This window comes from Cynoglossus semilaevis, chromosome 15 (assembly GCF_000523025.1).
Source record: "Cynoglossus semilaevis isolate Cse_v1.0 chromosome 15, Cse_v1.0, whole genome shotgun sequence".
NCBI classification, from domain to species: Eukaryota; Metazoa; Chordata; class Actinopteri; order Pleuronectiformes; family Cynoglossidae; genus Cynoglossus; species Cynoglossus semilaevis.
This window is the reverse complement of record NC_024321.1, coordinates 17264457-17285305: the sequence shown is the minus strand read 5'-3', so window position 1 is coordinate 17285305 and position 20849 is coordinate 17264457. Positions and strand designations below refer to the sequence as shown.

At 43.2% G+C, this 20849-nt stretch overlaps 2 protein-coding genes across 13 annotated transcripts in view; one reads left to right on the top strand and one right to left on the bottom strand.

Annotated features, from left to right (window-relative positions):
- The window catches only part of micu3b (mitochondrial calcium uptake family, member 3b), a 44897-nt gene that overhangs the window by 6100 nt on the left and 17948 nt on the right, over window positions 1-20849 (bottom strand). For 5 of the 12 annotated variants that reach the window (XM_025063161.1, XM_025063164.1, XM_025063162.1 and 2 more), the window contains 14 exons: window positions 16728-16868; window positions 16108-16343; window positions 14278-14425; window positions 11877-11908; window positions 11571-11649; window positions 9279-9326; window positions 9113-9195; window positions 8596-8664; window positions 7344-7385; window positions 5330-5425; window positions 4257-4342; window positions 3954-4125; window positions 1792-1900; window positions 1332-1657 (listed from right to left, as the gene is read on the bottom strand). In XM_025063161.1, coding sequence (XP_024918929.1) covers window positions 1347-1657; window positions 1792-1900; window positions 3954-4125; window positions 4257-4342; window positions 5330-5425; window positions 7344-7385; window positions 8596-8664; window positions 9113-9195; window positions 9279-9326; window positions 11571-11649; window positions 11877-11908; window positions 14278-14425; window positions 16108-16329 — 1497 coding nt within the window. In that variant the 5' untranslated portion in view covers window positions 16330-16343; window positions 16728-16868 and the 3' untranslated portion in view covers window positions 1332-1346. Of the gene's footprint in view, window positions 1-1331; window positions 1658-1791; window positions 1901-3953; window positions 4126-4256; window positions 4343-5329; window positions 5426-7343; window positions 7386-8595; window positions 8665-9112; window positions 9196-9278; window positions 9327-11570; window positions 11650-11876; window positions 11909-14277; window positions 14426-16107; window positions 16410-16727; window positions 16869-17694; window positions 17786-20849 lie in introns of those variants that run through there. The other 7 variants (XM_025063167.1, XM_025063172.1, XM_025063169.1 and 4 more) reach the window with 7 other exon arrangements.
- On the top strand, window positions 17711-19113 carry fgf20b (fibroblast growth factor 20b). The gene is made up of 3 exons (XM_008327468.3): window positions 17711-18096; window positions 18508-18611; window positions 18711-19113. Exons 1-3 carry the CDS (start codon window positions 17739-17741, stop codon window positions 18954-18956), a joined length of 708 nt encoding a protein of 235 aa, XP_008325690.1. The 5' UTR covers window positions 17711-17738; the 3' UTR covers window positions 18957-19113.

The window sequence follows — 20849 nt, the reverse complement described above, 5'->3', positions numbered from 1 at the left end:
TGCCGTAGATTCAGTGCTTTTGACATCATTTCTAATCAATCGTCGCTCATTCATAAACGTTAACATATTTGTTATAATATTATTTCCCAAATTCTATGAAACTTTACAAGTGACGATTCAGACTTTAGGGATAAAAGTCCTCTTTATTTTATGTATTTTTAAATTGCTGACAGACTTGTTACGCTGTGATGTCATTCCCCTGTTTTTTACTAAAAAAGATTATTGAGAAAATGTTAGTTGTTTTTTTTTACCTATCTTCCTGAAAGCTCCTTCTTCATGCAGCTCTTGCATGAAGTGAATTTCTCCTCCACTCTCAAGCCCTGAAAAATAAGAACAGATAACAATACATTTCCCCTCTTGTTCCACTAGATGGCGGTGCAGCTTCGCACAGAGGCGACTCACAACCCACAGAAGTAAGACGTGTTGGAGTAATAAAAAGTGACAGCAGTGTAATTAGGACATGACAGCACAGGGGTGTTTGACTCCACCATTACCTGAAGAACACCGTCATAATGAGAGAGTTCCTCGGGTTAGAACACAACTGAAAACTGCGGCTCCTACTTCCGTGGAACTAATTGTTCCAAACACAACAAGCTCTTTGTTTTGAAAATAAACCTCGTCACTCAGGAGACGCCCGGTGGGTTTGTTTGTTTGTGAGTGGCTGTACATAAATACTGACTAGACTCTGAGACACGTTATATTCTAAAAAAACTTCTACATAACAAAATAATAATATATATATATATATCATTTATGGCCACAAGAGGGCACGCTTTACAGTCGCCTCTCCTGCCGTACTGGGAAAACGACACGATTGGACCGCAGAGACTTAAAGAATAAAAACCGTTACCAAACAAAAACCTTAACGCCGCGAATTACAACTAAAAATGATAAAGTACGGAGAAAAAAACAGTTTAGAAGGACAACGAGGATGAACGGATTCCGTGATTTCGAACTTGTTAGCCCGTTAGGCTAACATATTTAGCCTATGTTGTGTATATAACAGTCTTTGTAGATAAAATGCTCGTTCTTGGAAACTTATTAAAAGAAGTCCCCCAAAACGAAATGGTTTAAAGTCTGGTCAATACAGTAGGACTTTGAGTGAATCAATAACTGGAAATAAAAGGAGCTGTTTTGATCGTACACTTGTGTTGTTTATAAAAATGTTTCATTTAAAATAACTGTATTAAAGTAGTTATTGGTAGATGTAATAGTGATGAATGTACTTGAGATTTCAAATGGTGGAAATATTGTCATTTATTATTTTGATTTTTATTATTATTATTGTGTTTAAAATATTATGAATAACTGCGATAGAATGTATTTCATTTCACCTGAACTATGGACTAATATTTATTTAAAAAAATCTCAGTTGACAACAGTTTTACCTCTGTGCGTGTGTGTGTGTGTGTGTGGTGACAGGAAGTGGCTGCACTGTTTAGTGTGTGTTCAAACCACTGAACCACAGTTGGATGTTTAAAAACCACCGCTGCTCTCACCCTGCTGCCGCGGTGCAGCCGCTCCTTCATGACGCCGATGAACTCTTTGTGGCTCAGCTTGTCGTCGTGATCCTCGTCAAAGATCTTGAAGACGGTGTTGACCAAGTGTCGGGTGAGTTTGATCCCCGTGGCCACGTAAACAGCTCTGGCAAACTCCTCTGGAAACGACAGTCGAAGAGACAAGATTGATTTAAATCGACTTAAAAAATGGCCTGCCTACTGCAATGCTAGGTTTCACCACTAGCTAGGACAACTAGGACAAAGATAGTAATGACTTGCGGTGACTCCTCACCTTGACCAATGGAGCGGTGGGCAAAGTTGTACATCTGCATGGCGATGGCGAAGTCCTCCAGGTTGTTTAAGAACTGAAAGAAAGAGCGGAACTCCTCGAAGGTGATTCCCTGCGGAGAGAGAGAGACGTTCTCATCAAACATGAACCATGTGAAAAGTAACAAGTGCCACATACGGAAAAAAAAACAACAAAAAAACCTTTGTGTGTGTCCACACGAGTGCTGCAGTTCACACAAATCCTTTCATGTCCACACTAGTGCTGCAGTTCACACAAATCCTTTCATCCTGCAGTGTGTGTGTGTTTCTGGAATAGCTGTACTAGAGGGGACCACGGAAAATGACTGCTGTCCTGGGGACTTTTTTTACATGTTTTTTTACAGCAATATTACACATTTGTAATACGTAAAGTTACAATAGTGTTTCACAAAGTAGGGGGCGGGACCCTCTTAGGGGGCCACAGTGCTATTGCACGTAGGAGCAGCAATAAAAATTAATATCCATTTACTAATTTTGTTGATTTGTGGCACATGAGGGAAAATTTAACTGATTTTTAAAATTTTAATTCTATTATTAAATGCCAATTGTTTTTGTGGGAATGAGAATATTTCAAATAAGGTTCATTGAAGTTTGGAGACAATGGCTGTGAACGACATGGGGGGGCTCGACAAGGATCCTATCTTCGAAAGGGGTGCGCTGCAAATGTGTGTGTGTTTGTATGGGACCTTGAAGGCATCAGATAGATAACACACCCAAACAGACAAAGTATACACTTGTGGATTTTCCCTGCTTAGTATGGACACGCTGAGCTGTCAGCAGTGTGTGTGGGGGGGCAGGAGAGGAGGATGGAGAGAGAGAGGGTGAGGGGTGGAGGAGGAGGGGTGGGGGGTTCTGCTACAGCTTTTGGGGAGAGGTCAGGCCATATACAAACTTTTCCTAAAGCAGATTAACCTGATACTTGTATAAACAAAAACAAAAGTGATGAATCCCCAAACATCTCAGGCCTGGCTGATGACTCAAACACTGAGCCCATTGATGTCCACTCAACCGTCCCACAGCTACCAGGTCCTCCCCTCGCGGGGGCCCCCCGTCCAACAGGCAGCACACACAGCATAACAAATGGAGTAATGACTAATCTGTGACGCTTTGCTGTTTTAACAAGGAGACGGCCATAAAATATCTCTCAGCCCGACGATGAGACCCACTTGATTGTCAATGGAGATCTAGCAACAGGCTACTCCAGGCGGCTGCCGTGCTTTTCAGACGGGTCAGCGTGCTGAGAGCGAAAACACATTAAAGCTCAAATGAGGATGCTTCACTCAACAGCTTATTCACACAGCGCTGCTGAAGAGACACATGGGAGGAAATCACAAACTGTACAGTTGGCGCACACACACACGGCTGGGTCTCAGTGTGATGAGAAACAGGAGTTTCACGTCTGTTCTGACCAAAATATTAACATTTTATTGGTATAATAATTAGGACAGGAACTAATTTTAATGTTTTAGTTAAAGTAACAAAACAGGGTAAAAAAAAATTAATTAAAAATGACCTATTATCTATTTTTTTTTTTTACATTTTTATAGATGCCTACTCCAGTCTGCAAGTGGCAGTAATGCACCAAGTTCATTAGCTACGACAGTCCTGGTACAGACCCCAGAGCTAACGTTAGCTACGACAGTCCCGTTAAAGACCTCCTAGCTAACGTTAGCTCTGGAGTCTGTACCAGGACTGTTGTAGCTAGTGTTAGCTCTGGTGTCTGTACCAGGACTGTTGCAGCTAACGTTAGCTCTGGTGTCTGTACCAGGACTGTTGTAGCTAACATTAGCTCTGGTGTCTGTACCAGGACTGTCGTAGCTAACGTTAGCTCTGGTGTCTGTACCAGGACTGTCGTAGCTAACGTTAGCTACAACAGTCCTGGTACAGACACCAGAGCTAATGTTAGCTACAACAGTCCTGGTACAGACTCCAGAGCTAACGTTAGCTACAACAATCCTGGTACAGACACCAGAGCTAACACTAGCTACAACAGTCCTGGTACAGACCCCAGAGCTAACGTTAGCCACAACAGTCCTGGTACAAACAAACAGTGTAACCAGTCCACAAAAGACCAGGTGACAGGGTTCAGAGCCAAAATCCTAATTCCCAAATAAAACAGAGCGGTACCTTTTCATCAGGAATACTGTGTCGCACACTCTCCAGGTAACTGTTGACATCGTCCACGTTGGTGTAGCGCAGGAGAATCCGGGCGAAGTCTTCCTCACTGATGGTGGGCATACCTTTGGAGTAGGAGAGGAACTCTATCTCGAGCACCTCTGTCTGCAGGTTGTCCATGAATCTGGAAGTGAAAGATGGACAACAGCTGCTGACAAGGAGCACCAGCAACTCACAAAAGAACACTTGACACCAGTCACCAGGAGCATCACTGAAGGTCCGGCTGACGACAGACCTTCTCAAGTCAAAACTCACTTGTAAAAATCTTCAAACTTCAGCTCGGCTTTGCCTTTTTTCCCAAAGAAATGCACCAGCAGCGTCGTTTCTGTTTTTTCATTCCCCTGCAATTAGAGAAGCAAACGTTAATTCAGGTGACGCTCCACGGTGACACCCCACGTCTGACATCGGCGCTGCAGGAATTCACCGTGCACAACCAGCAACTACAGCTAAACCGGAGGAAGTTCAAAACCTCAGCCCCAAAAACAAGCAGGTAAAGATTAACAAGACAGAGTGAGTGTTAGTGAAGAGCTCCACCCTGACTCAGCTGTTTAATAATTACTCAAGAGTCAAAAGATCATTTTCGCTGCCTCTAAACCAGTGGCCGGTGTTTTTAATATCCACAGTACGCAGATGTGGACCAGGCAGCAGAGTGAAGACACAGGCTGCAGCCCTGCACACAGACGACACATCTGTTTGACAGAACAACAGAAGAGCGATTTCAGCTTTTATAGAAACCAGTGTTCATTTTAATGGACTTCTGTTTGGCTAATTCTGTCTGACTTTTTGGCAAACACTTAAACAGGAAGTTCATTGTGTGTTCAAATTTAAGTGTAATTACTATTTATATTGCATTAATATATTACTAATTCCTTATATGGGCATATACATATGCATATATATCCATATGCATATATGTATATATACATATATAAGAATATACATACATATATGAACATGTATCTCCATATATATACATATATGGAGATACATATACAAATATATACATACATGTACATATACATATATACACATAAAACATATATGTACATATATATACATATATTACATATATGTACATATACATATAGATCTGTAATTTTCCAGCCTGAGCTCAATAAAGTAAAGTACATCTATCAATGTATTTACACACACACATATATATATATTTATATGATCGTATTTAATGTCTATACCTAAATAATATATGTGTACCAGTATCACTGTTACAAACACAGTCACATGGTACAGCAGCGCCTGTTATATAAATCACAGTCGAACTTTGACATTCAAAGGTGAGGTACAGTAGCATTCGAGTGAGCGCCCCCTACCTCGGACAGATCGGAAAACAAAACATGACTGGTTCGACGTCTGAGAACGTCCCACATGCCGCGGTTCTCCACATGCTGACTGTCTTTTTTAAGGACCTGTGGTGGCCGGTGAAGCACAGCTGTTAGAGCACAGAGCGTTTGTACATTTGCCACATTAGTGAGTACGATAAACGAGGGAGAAGGTGATGCACGGGGAAACAATAATACAGATTCACAGACATGCGGGGTCAGCATGCGGTCCTGACACTGAGGACGTGACGTCTATGTGTTGTTGAAGAGGCAGACGCTGAGTGGGGCTGACACCAGTGGTAAAATATACGCTGCTATAATACAAGTCAAACCAGAGAGTCAGAATTAGTGTTGACCAATCATCAGTTGTTTTTTTTTTTATATATGTGCATTTTTTAATTAGTTATTTTTAAAATTTCAAACATGGTGATTTTGTCATTTTTTAGCTAATTTAGTGATAAATAAATAAAATAAATTTGAACTATATTGATCCCATATTTGGGAAATTCTCTGTGTTAACAGCAGATATGCTGTTCCTGTGGGAATCCAACCCAGGACTCTCTGCTTCCGAGGCAGGCGTGCTGACCGCAACACTATGGAACCAAAGTAACCACTAATTAACCATAAATACGTCTGCATAAAGATAACTAGGGGCGGAAAAAAAAAAACAGTCAAAGTCAGGACAGGAACATAAACGGGCGGGAAAAAAAACAGTCAAAGTCAGGACAGGAGAAAATATTGTATCGTTGTCCAAATAAAAAAATAATCATCAGAAACCGTTTCTATTGAGTTCTTTAACTTTCAGCCATGTGTACTTTTTGATTCTGCCTGGAACAAAAAAATAACTACTTGTTGCTATTTTCTCACCGTCATCACGGCACAGCTCAGGTATCAACCCGTCATTACTCTCATTACAGTTTACGCTGTTGCCCTCACTCTCTCGGCCCCTGTGGGACAAATGTGAGGCTGCACTGAGTCACGCTTGTCAACAACAGCTAGCTCGTATTCAACGCTGTGTACGTTCAAAAAGATGACGACGACGACACTGATCTGTCAACAGGGCTGACAAGAGGAACTGGGTTTTCTGTCTCTCGACGTCACCTGGGTGAAGAAAACACACTCGTAATTTTTTTTTTTTTTTACACCTAATTCATTTTTCTACCTTCAGCCTGAGGCAGACAGCTGATAAGACTTCTTTCATAACACTTGTCATTTTTTTTTAACCGGAGTTAGATTTACAACACTGTCCCGTAACTAATTACAAAATGGCTTTTGAAGAAACCGCATTGGTCTCGCCTTGAGATATAAAAAATAAATAAATAAACCAAACCAAACCAAACCAGAATATGTCGGGGGAAAACCCGACCTGGCTGCTGCGTCAGTGAAGAACGCAGGAAAGTTACCCACAGTGCAGCAGGAGAAATCAAAACACAGGAGAGACACCACTAAAGATAAGTCTTCAAACAGTTGACTGAAAAGACAACTCCGTCCCTCTGTGAGCTGCAGGCTGTGTGTGTGTGTGTGTGTGTGTGTGTGTGTGTGTGCTGAGTGCTCTCCTCTCCTCTCCGCTCTAACTGGCATCTTCATGGTCAAACCCACCTCTAAAGGTAACCTGAGCCCTAATACCGCTCCTCTAGAAACTGTAAAAATAAAACATGGGGGTCCGGGGCGAAAACGCCGTCAGTCTGCCGCTAAGTGGGAATCGGCTGCCAAACGCTGACAAAAGAGCGGGACATAAATCACCTGTGAGCTCTCACACGCAGAGAGTCGGTTTGTCAGAAAAAAATGCAGAGTATTGGGATTCCGGTGAATGTGAACGAGGCTTCGTGTTCGGCGCTCACAGAGACAGGTACAAGTTGTGTCAACCCCACAGACGCTGGTGCTGCTTTCTCACTCAGAGGGAGGGTTTGTTGCAGGGGAGAACAACATGCAAAACACACACACACAGACACACACATGCACCAGGTAGAAATTGGTCCTAAAAGGGGAAAAGAACGATACGCACATTGTGCAGCTGGGATTTGCGATGACCGTAAAGCTGCAGATTCTGAAACGCAGGAGAGAAGAAGAAGAAGGAGCGTGCAGCAGAAGATCCACTCAGGTTAGTCACACAGCAGTTTGTAGGTAGAAGGTGACTGAAGGGTCGACCTGAGGTTTTCAGAACCCCCCCTCTAACCCCCCCCCCTCCCATTTTAATGCACCCCTGCAGATCTTGTTTTAGCGTTCCATCTGGAGAAGCCTTTTCTCTGGATCTTTTTGATGGATATATATACGGGTGTGGGATTAATTCAAGACGCTCCAGAGATGCTAACGTGTGTCCCTGCAGAATAAGCTCTTCCATATTGTGTTTGCACGATAAGACCTCAAAGAGCGAGTGTCTCTTATCGCTGGGGTCGGGCTCGGTCTGTTTACATCCACCTGCATGTGGCACAAGACAACTCTGAGGAGATGAAAGCCCGAGGCATGTTTTACCCTGCACGGCCGCATTCAACTCCACAATGTGGTCTCTCTAAGAACAGAGTTAATGATGGAAACGCTGCTGCAGGGAATGTAGTTTGTAGTTTTAGGTTCAGGTTTATTTGGAGCTCTAAAAAGCTGTAATTATTTAGCTAATTCTTTTTAAATAAACTCCATTGATCAACTTAGTTCTTCTCGTTTGCTGCTCCCTGAAATACCTGTTCGACGTTATCTGCTGGCTAGCTGCTAACTCTGTCGGGCGGCTACAGATCACTGTGATTTTCACGAGTGGAACAGTTACTTATTTTTAAATTACAGTCTGTGATATCATGTCATTTGGACTGGTCATAATTAAAGGTAAAAAAAAAAATCTACAACCTCATTCTGACACGTCTGGACCACGGGGAGTTTACAGAACCTAGTACTTCAATTATGACCAAATATACAACATCTAAACCAACAGTCAGTGATTTTTTTTTTGGTTCGACCCATAGTACTAACTGCTGGTGGTACTGTGTAGCAGAAGTCACTGACTATATTTGTTGGAGGGTCAGAATTCTTTCTGGACAGACACATTGGGGGCTGGACACTGGACAAATGTAACATTATAATTTGATGTTTATGTTAGAATCCAGGCGCGGGCCAGATTGGACGGTTTGGCGTACCAGATTTGACCCACGGGCCCTCAGTTCATGCACTTTTATATAGCGTTTGCATATACTCTTTCATGTGAAAAACTGTGAAGCTAAATGAGTAAAAAAAATCTAAAGCTCGTAAAGTGGTATTAATGTTACAGGTACCTGTTGGTCCAGCCTCTCAACATCACCAACTTCTTTTCTGTCCTTTTTCTTGCGGAATATTTCCTCCAGCTGTAAAGAGACGACAGCGTGCGATTAGACGTTTTGGAATTGATCAATCAACTGTACAACAGAGATCTGCAACCTTCAACACCGAGGGAGACACATGTGCACACACATTTCAACCATTCCATATAAAGGCAGCCGGGCAGTGTGTGTGTAGTAGTACTGCAGTTTTACTACAGATTTATACTAGAAGTACACAGAAAACTACTGTGGTTTATTCTGTTACTTCACAAATGTATGTATGTTTTTATTTCGAAATTCATTATGTGGGCCGAATTGAACCCCGTTGCTGAACGGTTTTGGCCCGCAGGCCATATGTTTGACACCCCCATAAAATCTGTAATCTACCTGTAGAGTTTTTTTTCTTCACGTCAGACAATCAACAAACAACAATCCTAAATCCTAGCCACAGGTTGCAAATCCCTGGTCTGTGATGAGGAGCTGCGGTTCGTACCACCAAGAACTCTCTTTTGTCCACCATTTCGTTCCCATCCGCGTCAAACATGTTGAAGGCGATCCTGAAGCCGGCGTGAGGCTCTGGTATCAAACAGAGGTTAGAGTCAGAGCAGACAGAGACAGAGGAACAACCGCAGCCTTCAGTGACCAACACGTCCACTCACTGGTTAAAATGCAGAGCAGGAACAGGTACTCTGTGTAACTGATGACACCTGGAGACAAAAACAAAACAAAACAGGTTGAGAAACCAACACCAAAATGTGTTTTTTTTAATCTTCCAAACCTGACAGCGTGGTGCAGCAACAAAGGCCACCAGGTGTTTACAGATGTTCAAAGACGTGCGGCCCGAGGTGAACGCAGCATCGGCGGAAACCGAGCCCGCCGTTGGACAAGGGTAATCTTCTCGCGCCCGCTGATAAACATCTTAAAAGGTCCTTTTACTTCATGCTTGGTGTTCCCCCTCACACAAACACGGGCTTTACAGCTAAGCTGTCCTATCTGACACAAACCCAAACAAATTTAAGGCCTCGGGCTTCTGATGGTGCTTGGCTAACAAGGTGTAATACATTCTCAAGTGATCTGTCACTGATTGAGAATGGCCGACGCAGGTTTTGTGTCCCTGTCCTTCAGCTTCCTTTGTTGTGTGATACGGAGAAGGGGAAGAGTAAGTGTCGGGAGACATCTCAGCCTCTCCCCTTTGACTCTGAAAGCATTCCCAGGCTTTTGTTTGCTCCGAGAGATAGAGAATCCAGCTCAGATAGTTCTGGGTGACTGCTCTGAGTGTTATGGGAAAAGAACCCGAGTAGAGGTTTAGCTGCAGGGAGATGTTTTTTTTTGTTTTTGTTTCAGAAAAAGCTGTCAAAAAAGGAGGGAGAATTTATACTGATTTTCTTTTTGTTTTCCCCCCAGCACTGGAAAGTAAAATGACAGAGAGACGTAGGCGCTGCGTGCCAATGGACAGAGTTCATCTCCACACTGGTTATAACAGAGTGCTCTGTCTTCTCACTCCAGCTCACACTGTTTGGCAGGTACGGCCCTGTAATGACAACAGATCAGAGCTTCAAAGCTTTTAAAGCTTAAATGGGTTGAGGAGAGGGGAAAACTTTTAAGATTCCAGTCGTGTCTCACCAGTACCACACACCTTCACTCCTGGAGGCAGCACTCCCCCCCACTCCACCCCACCCTCCCACCACCCATGCCCCCCACACCTCCTTCCTCATCCTCATCCTCCCTCCCTCCCTCCCTGCAGCTCAGCCTCTGAGCTCAAGTAGATGTTGTTAGACAATACAAAGAATTCCACAGAAACACTTCATACAGAGTGGCAGTCCCACAGATGTAATCCAATGCCATTCTAGGCTTCATAATGTCCATGGTGATCAGGGGGTGGCCGGTCGGACGTGTCTGAACACGGCCGAGTTCAAACAGCTCCCTCACTCTCTCAAACCACGCTTTGTTCACAGATCAATCCCGTCCCCTTTTTTCCCTGACAAAGCCTCAAAGTTTAACAGCAGGATTAAAAGCCCCAAATCCAGGCATTGGCACTTAGCTAAAGCAACAGGGGAGAGAGAGAGGGAGAGGGAGTGAGAGAGAGAGAGAGAGAGCAGTGAGGTCTGATGCTGCACTGTCTGCTGGACTCAACCCTTTTGGCCCAGGTGGGAAAAGTAGGAGCAGGAACATTCCCTCAATTTGGAATTTTTTTATTTTCACCGGTTTGAACTGAGGTTTAGTAGAAACACAGTTGAACCACATTCACCCTTGAGGTCACCATCAGTACTACACTTATCAAGGACATCCAGGAATGTGCTGCAGTGAAGGTCTCACCATAAGGCCCATTAAAAGTATTATTATTATTATTTCTGATACATATTCAGAAAACCCTCTATTCAGCAAATTTTTTATTATTTCTGATGCATTTTCAGAAAACCCTCTATTCAGCAAATTTCTGACTGAAATAAGTCAATAATAATAAATAGTTGATGGTTGATCTAAAGACTCATTATTCTGGTTGAACCTGGTTGAGATCAGCTGATACTCTTTATATTTTATTCCTTTCTGAGACCATATTTTTGACAAATGTTTTTACACCATGAAGAGACTGGAAAAATATATGGATCAAACCCTGAACTGAAATAAATAACTTGATACTGAAGTATTTCAAGGCAGTTTTTCAGTGTTTTCTGAATCTGTATGTGATGAAAGTCATCGGGTTTTAACTAAAACTCATAACTTTATATTATAATCCAAACATATTATTGACAAACTGGGGCGTCAAGAGAAAAATTAATTCTCGACACGTTACCAGACTGATAACATAACAGTTTGTGACGAGCACAAATGCACGCGCAGAAGGTCGTCATACGGCGGCTCTAAAAATAACAGCGTTAAAGGGGGAATTACGTACGTACATCCGAGGGATTTACAGCATGTGCTCTCGACACACGACCAGGGTTCCTCACCTCTTTCACGAAGATTCCTGAACAAATTGGATGATCCTTTCCAAACAGGTGGAGTATCAGCCAGCATCTTGTCTAACTCCTGGGGGAGAGCAGGAAAATCCCAAATCACTCATTCATTTACACATAAACACGGCGTTTACTGTCACTGGAGGAATTACACAGATAAAGTGGTGAGTCATCTGCAAACATGAGAGAAACAGTTTTTTTTTTAAATTAAATAACGATTATGATTTTCGAGGCAGAAGCTTCTTCGTCTCTGCCGTGTGTTTGGCTGCAGTAACAACATGTAGAGGGAGCTTTTCTTACCTTCTTCGTCAGAGACCTCCATGCTCTTTTACCTGAAAATAAACAGGTCAACAGTTAACACTTTATATCATCATTCATTCACTCTGTATTTTCTTATTCCATTTATACCAAAATCATACAGAAAAAAATATGCAGCAAATGTACAAGAGGTCATTTAAAGAGCAAAAGGTCACCGCTGTCCCAGTGACCTGATGACCTTTCAATGTCCCGTCGACGTTATATTCTTTACGACAAATCATTTGGCCGCGGTGTTATGGCTAATGGAGTGTTTGCTCTTCTTACCGGCGATGGATCGATATCTGAACCTGGACTGGTATCAACACTGACACCTGTCTTCCTCCCTATTCACTACAGCTTTCCTCGTCAGTTCATACAAAACAATTTCACACAGCTGACGTGACAACAACACAGAGTTAATCCAGTGACAACTTCAACATTTAACTCCAGTTTGTTAACACTTCCAAGCAATTTTTTTCCCAAAGTTAATTTGAGCATCTGTGTGACAGTTCAGGCCTGTGATCATCAAGGTGTATTCTGGGATATTGGCAGGTATCGCATGGACATTTACATAATATTCAGGTCAAAAATATATTTTTTCAAAAAACATATTTCATAGTTTTTTATTTTAATTGATAAAAACAAACAAAAGTGAAATGTGTTGTTTACGTGGACAAAAAAATAAAATGGGTCGCATATCTCAGTGGACACATTCCAATGGTCCATTAAGCAAAAGATAAGATGGATGTCTCATAAAAACACCTGGCTGGAGACGGCCACAGATAACAGGCACATTAACCTGTTATCTGGGGAGGTCTCCACTGACACGTTATCAAGCTGCCATCGTCACATCCAGCCAAATGTGTAGTACTGTACTGTAGTACTGTCAACCTATTAGTTTATTTATAACATTCAGCATTTATTGATCTCAAATAAATTATTAACAGAGCAGCGGTTCACTGAGGAGTGGACTCAGAACATGCACCAGGTCTGAGTCCTCCTGCCTGGGTCTCAGGATGTTTTGCTGACTCTCATTTCAGGACCATGACTAAGGTTTAAAAAAAAAATCCATCCCAACGACATAACTCTCCATTTATGGCCACAGCAAAACCATAAAACAACACGACTGACAACCAAAGGCTAATGACAAAGTGCTGCCCAACCTTTTACAGTTCACCACATGTTCAGAAGAACCACAGCGGGCCACACAGTGCTTCCTAATCTATGGGTGTAATCACAACATCCTAATATTACCTTCACCAGATCCTTGATCAAACCGTTGGGCCGCGTTTGTTGTCTGATAGTTTGCTGTCACATAAATGAGCCATAAAAGTGGAGTTGCTGGTAAAGATCCTAATCTTTATGCAGGTGTTATGACTGAAGCTCTTCAAGCTGCAACTTAATGTCTGCTGACACTTCCCAGGCCCTCAGCAGCCTGGCACGTTCCAGGAAACAACAGAGTGCGGGGCCTTTTCATGAAGCAGAAAAAAAAAAAAAAAAAAAAAAGGCCGTGCAGTAATGGGATGAAGGCGGAGCAGAGATTTATCTGATGAATTGATGGAAGTGTAATTAAGCAAATGGCTGCTGTCAAATGAAACCGACTTCTGCCCAGGGCGGCAGAGAGAGCGTTCAGACTGAGCTCCATCTGCACTGCAGCAGCCACCGAGTTCTGCTGCTGCTATTATTTTAATGTTTTAATTTTAATGATGCACTGCGTAAAATTTAACGAGGAAGAATTTAATTTAATCCATGAATAAAATGTTTTTAACTGATGCTTTCATAAACTACACCAGTTGATTCCATTGACATTATTTTCGTAAAAATTCTGCTCATTTTAGAGGAAACTGAACAAAAGTTAGACAGGAAGTTACGTGGAGCTAAATGACCATGATGGAATTTATTGATGTATAGGTCAATCAGTAACGGCAAGACAAAAAAATAAATAAAAATAAAACCAGGAACAAAGTCCAACCAGTGCTTTTGTTTTGTTTTTTTTGCTGTCAACAAAAGGTGTAACTAGCACCTAGTCGTGTTTACCCGATGGTTAGATTAGAATTCTTCCTACTGCTCCACACTAGTCATGAAGTGTTGAATTATTTATGATGAATTAAAGTTTCATTTTTCATCATTGGTGAGCACTTCCATGAAAGGAACAGATAAATACATAAAATATGACGTAAATAAAACATGTGAAAAAAGCTACAACAAAAGAGTGTGTGGCATTTTTTATCCGATTCTGTTGTGAGTGACGTAGAGTTTGGGCCGTAAAATATTACGTGATACGTATTACACTTCATTATTCACTGATCATAACAACAAAGTCTGTAGTCTGTGTTTGTGGAGACAGTGTTGGTGACCAGTCTGTGAGCACGAGTCAGAGAGCAACAGAAGAGACAAAACTCACTTTTGGGTTCGTTCACGGTGACGGACTCGATGAAGTTGAGCGGCGTCATGAAGAGCTGACCCTCGTGTTCCACCGAACTGAACAGACGGAATCTGTTTTCATAGGACGACATGTAAACATCTCCATCATCCAGACTGTACGACCGGGCCTGTGGACACACACACACACACAGAGACACACACAGTGAGTGACAGACCGTTCTGGAATATTGCAGCTCATATCAACAGTAATAACAGCGTCTGAAAGATGCTTTTCGTGAACTCCACGTACACGGAACAACAGAGAGGCTTGAATTCAGAAAACCCGGGGAGAGCGCACATGTGCTGTGTCATCTCCACTTTTCATCCCTGGTCACCAGATAATGTCTCTGCCACTGGGCAGATAAGGAGACCGGGCCTGGTGAGGAGAGAGTGGCTCTCTCTGTCAGGTGGCACCGTGCCAGGTCCAATGGGCACGCAGCAAACAGCCCTGGGAATGCGTGCCCCTCACCCTCCCGCCCCTCCTCCTCGCTTAACCATTAAACCCTGTCCGTCCACCTCTACCTCGCATCAAATGTCAGCCCTTCTGCCAAGCCTCGGTGTCCAGTTTCCTGTGTCCCTGAATTCTTGTTGCCTGTGGACACCAGTCAAGTTCACTCCCCTCCCCCTCACCCCCCACATGCAGGTATCCAACAAGGTCTCCTCTGTAGCAAAAGGAGGTTTTTACAATCCAGACCTGGTTTACATGTGTGTTTACAGCAGTCTGCAAAGGTTAACAACACAGAGCAGAGACACGAACTGGACGCCAAACTGGTCAATCCTGAACTAAGACTTTATATCAAAGAAAACACTGCCTTTAAAGCAACTCAGATGTGTCATCGTTTGAGCCAAGAATTTGAACACTTAATTAATTTAGGTTCAAAATGGACAACACTAATAGATGTTTATTTGTAAAAACTGTCTTTTCCTACAGAAAGATCTTCCTTAAATTCATCCTTTTTTCATTTCTTGACAAATGAAAGATTTTAATCTGTCTTAAAGCAAGTGAAGCCTTTAAATGCACATCAATAATGTATATTTATTGCTAATAAAATATGTATAAATTATTAAAACACATTAATAAATAATGTACATTTATTATTTAATACATTAATTATATATTGTGCATTGTCTTGTGGTTTGAGTCTGACTCTCCTGCTCCTTCCACCTCTTTGGGTTTTGATCTTTTACTCTTTCAGTTGCATCTCTTTTTATCTAATATATGTAAATATTAGCATTTTAAAAAAAGGAGAAATTAGAAAATACTGATGTAAATCTTTGCAGATAAACACAATACTGCATATATGTATATATATTTATATCTTAAAATAAGAATTATGACAACTTTAAGATAAAAAAAATCTCTATATTCCTTCAAATACATTGGAGGAAAAAAAAGATGTGAAATGTTGCATCACTGGCAGCTGTTAGTTAAAAGTTCCATCACAGCTGTACGTGGCCACATAAAGTACTAGTCAGTAGTACTTCAATAGAGAGTAAAGTATTCGTACTCATTTCCTAATGTAACTATGGAAACGAGCATGTAAATATGGCAGGCAGGAGATCCGAGTGACCTCAGATGCCTTTCTGCGTTTCACCATTTCAGCACCGAGGGTCACGGATAGCTCCTGACGATGACGTCACACCATCGCCATCGCCATTACTTGTATAGTTTAGTCTACAGGATATGGATGTAATAGTTTCATGGGGGGTGGGGGGGGAAGTAATGACGTCAGATAAACAGAACCGACGAGCTCAGAGTCACACGGTAAACACACACACACACACACGGAGAGTGGATCTGTCGCGGTACCTTATCCGTGGCACAGACTGACGGCAGCAGCAGAGTCGACAGTCGAGCCTCGACGCGGCTCCTCCAGCACCGCTGACGATGGTGGAGATAATAATAGTAAAAAGCAGCACCGGCGCAGGCTCCGGCTGCCACCACCTTCAACGCGGACGTTCGCTGCCCGGGCGCGACGAAGAGGAGCCTTCCTGCCGCGGCGGAGGAGAGGAGTCGGCGGAGGGAGGCCATGTCTGTGGCTGACGCTGTGGAGACGTTTACGTTACCAGGATAACACACTGTACCCGAGAGAGGGAGAGGGAGAGGATGGTGAGCGGCGAGATCTGTGCGCCCCTGTGAGCTCGCGAGAAATGGCGTGATGACGTTTGGCCGGGTTTAAAAGGCGTGTGAACGCGAATATCCGTTGGAAATTGATCTTGAATTAGTTCCCTCAGTTGGAGTGAAATATATATATATATATATATTTAACAATCTCTTATCAGGTACATGTGCAATTAGTGAACACGGGGGGGGGGTATAACCGTCACTATATCATTCATGTCATTCCTGCAAAAACAAAATATCAAGTGAAAATTAATCTCATGGGGAATCTTTTTAAGATCTTTTTTCCTTTAAATATCCTCAATTACCAAATTAAATATTTGAAGCCGAGGACAGGGTTCAGTTCTTCCACCAGTGCATGAATATTTCTGGGAGTAGAACTCAAAGCCAAGTCTTTGAACTTGCAGTTTCAAAGACAGTGATGATCCTCAGTACACGGACGTTGTCTCCTGGAAAAGAGAGAAAATAGAAAATGTTAATGCATAATTAATAAAAATACAGTTTGTCCTCGTTGTTTCATTGTATTTCAGTGAAAACATTTTCATTTCATTATTTCAAAATGCAATGATTACAAGTGCAATAAACTTTGTCTTAAAAAAAATTCTAAGTTTTATCTTATATTCAAAAGCAGGACTTTTAAAAAACATAACTGGTTTAATTTCATTTAAATCATTAAAATTTTATACAAGTGTTTTGATTTGTTTGCTTTTTTCTGTGCGGATTTTAACTAGTGTCAAAATTCAGAGGTTTATATTCCCTCTCTCCCCCTCCCTCCCTCCCTCTCTCTCTCCCTTCCTGCGTGTTTTATGCCTTGGGAGGAGGAAAAGAAAAATCTCTGCCAGGGCACGTCTGAACTGTGACAGCCCCGCCCCATTACTAGTCCTGTGGTTTTGCACCTGCCTCACCACCCTGCTGCCACTTAGAGCGCAAAAACCTCCTGAAGCCGCTTCACCTGCACTGCAGCGTTTGCTCTCTCTGCTCCACCGAGGAGGCATCACCACAACCACCACCACCACCAGCAGCACCACAGAGACCACCAACACCATCAGCTTGAAGCCAGGTATGCTCCACGCTGAGGACCGGGTTCGCGCACCTCCAACTGATGCGGACGCAGCGGCGGCGCCGGAGGGAGTATCGGTGCTGAGCGCATAGGAAACCCGTGCGACAGCGTGTCCTTGCGCCGCGGGGACATGTGCTAAGTAACGGAGCAGGTGGACGAAAACATGCGAGCTTAAGTGAGAAAGGGAGAGAAAGCAGATAGTGCCTACTACGCACGAGAGAAACGCGGTCCTCCGGACCTCCTCACTGAACTTTGGCCGATGAGCTTTGCTGCTGCTGCTGCGATGGCTGCTGTTGCTGCCGTCTCCTCCTCCTCCGCTGCTGCTGCTGCTGTTTCTACTCCGACTCTGGGGGAAGTTGGAAGCGTCTTGCACGGCATCGACGGTATTCCACACGTCGGCTCTCATTTCCTCCTCACCGCCCTGGGCGACGGTGCGACTCTGCCGGGAGCGGAGCACCTCATGCCAGGTGACAGGCTCTCCCTGAACACCGCGGCGGATTTAACGCACCTAAAGGGGATTCTGAGGAGGAGACAGTTGTACTGCAGGACTGGGTTCCATCTGGAGATACTTCCGGATGGCACGGTGCAAGGGACGAGGAAGGACCACAGTCGTTTCGGTAAATAAATAAATAATAATTTCTAATGCAACAAAATAAAGTGACGTAGTTATAATTAAAAGGTTTAAAAGCGACCGCGTGGAAAAGCTTAACGCACCTGTGAGTTTGGATCTGGGTCAACGTTGCAAAACCGACTCATTTGTTAAAGTTCCGGTCGAATCACCGCCTTTCTTTCTACGCAATTTAGTTCACGGCCAACGTGAACACATTACTGCAGTCAGTGCAATAAATAAATATAACACATATATATGTATATATATATATATACATATACATATATATATATTTAGTTTGACTCCAATGTCTCATGGAGACTGCTGACTGAGTCAAATCTGGATTTTTTTTTTTTTTTTTTAAATCTGTCACCTCAAAGGAAGTCTGCACAGAACAACTCTTGTTATTCTTCTCCAGGTATTTTGGAATTCATAAGCCTTGCCGTTGGGTTGATAAGCATTAAAGGGGTGGACAGTGGACTCTATCTGGGCATGAACAACAAAGGGGAGTTGTACGGCTCCGTAAGTACCACCTTTGTTTATTCTTGAGAATTTGTATTTTATCCAAAGTCATCATCTGGATGTCCAGAATGACACGTTTTGTCTTTGTTTTTTTTCCAGGAGAAGCTGACAGCCGAGTGCATCTTCAGGGAACAGTTTGAGGAGAACTGGTACAACACGTACTCGTCCAACCTCTACAAACACGGAGACAGAGGGACGCGTTATTTTGTGGCGTTGAATAAAGACGGAACGCCAAGGGATGGGACTAAATCCAGACGGCACCAGAAATTCACACACTTCCTGCCCAGGCCTGTGGACCCGGACCGTGTTCCAGAACTGTACAGGGACATCCTGGGCCACAGCTGAGACTCGGGAGGACGGGAGCAGATCAGGAAAAACGCTGCTGAAACCCTCGTTGGCGGGGAGCAGAAGAGAAAAGGAAGACGGACGCGGACGGGGGACGTGGACGTGGCCTGGTGCAGGCTGGTGGACAGCAGCTCGACCAGCAGGGATAAAGGTGCCGGGGCCTCCTGTAGGAATGCATGGCCATCTCTCAGCAGCCAGGAAGACAGGTTAGAATGTCTGTACGCTTGGCACGAGGACGGTCACAGGTTTTAGAGGCCGGACGACCGGCGAACCTGGAGCAGGACACGGAGATGGGGTCGTCACGGAGCACGTCCTCTCTTCAACTGTTGGACGGAGAGGTCACCTGACATGGACCGGGAGTTTTTGGAATCTGAAATGGGACAAGCTGGTACTTTATATTTGTCAGAGAGTCACAGCTGGTTCAGAAGGACTGCGGAAGGACTTGAAGGAAATCTGTTTTCTATACCTGTGTCTAAACCTTTTTAAGAGATAAAAAAAAGAAGAGCGAAATGTAACACTTTATTTATTCCTTTTAGAAACATATATATATTTATGTTATATATTTATTTATTTGAGAATATATTTTTGCAGTTAGACACATTAACTATAGAAAACAAAAACCCATAGATGTTGTATGGACTATAACGAGACTGAAACACTGTAACGTGAAAACCTTAATTTTGGAGAACGCCACGAGAACGATCGTAATTTCAACACGGAAAGCCGTGAAAATGAAACGTCAGCAACGATTGGAAAAATCCTGCTCACACATCTGACATGTATTTACTCCACAGGGCAACTGTGAATCATTTAAACACACACTGTTTGTCTGTTTAACACAGTGTAAAACCAAACTACTGTTACAAAGTTGTTTAATTAGAATCTCACATATTAAAAATACACAAATAAACTTGACAAAATCCTGACCGGGATGCTCTTTTTATCGACCTGACGTGGACGTTACAAGATGACTTTTTTTTTTCTGCCTCTTTCTTTGTGTTCTTACTCTTACAACAACGCTCCTTCAAATAACTTCAACTTTAACAGAACAATATTTGTACAGACGTTCACTTTACTGGTCGCCCTTATCTTTTAGCGTTTAAACGTATAAACCCGCTTATGAGATCAGTGTTGTCTTTCTTTATGGACGCCATTACAACCCAGGAATGAGTCTCAGACCACGATGCACGCATAAAACTTCAAAGCACCCCCCCCTCCCGAACCCCCCCTCAACGCTGAGAGACTGCACAACGGCGATCGGGACCAAATAAAATCTGACCTTTTGCTCAAGCCTCGCTGAGGTTTAGCACTTGTATAAAATCTGAGGTCGGCGCGATAAGGACTTTTGTGACCTTCACTGACAGTTTGAAGTCTGTAGCTCATTTGAAATGTCTCATTAAACCATGAAATCCAATGATGGCTTTTGCAAGGCTTGGTGTCCTGATATTTTAAGAGAACATTTGTCTATTTCGTGTAGAGAAAAAAATCCAAACACAAACATTATTTAACTGTTGTGTCTCTACGGAGTTGGCGTTCGGAGACGCCGCAGCTAAATCTGCTGCTATCCTATCTCACGTGTGCACAGTTTCCTCCATGCTTGGCAGCAGATCTGTGCTGATGCATGAAAACTGCAGCCTGTGATCTCGGCCCGGAGCGTATGACGGTGAGCCAGCGGGGGAGAGTCTTGGGTCTCAGCTCTCCCCCGTCTGCAGCTCCACTCACTGGGACTTTCCCCCCACCTGCACACCTTGAACATCAACACGCTTCTGTCGTCGATTAATGACACCATCCCAGAGTGTATTATAACCTGCGTGCACACGGACATCCCCCCCCCCCCCCCCCCCCGCCCCGTCCACTGAGCAAACACACGCGAGGCCTATTGCGACATGAAAA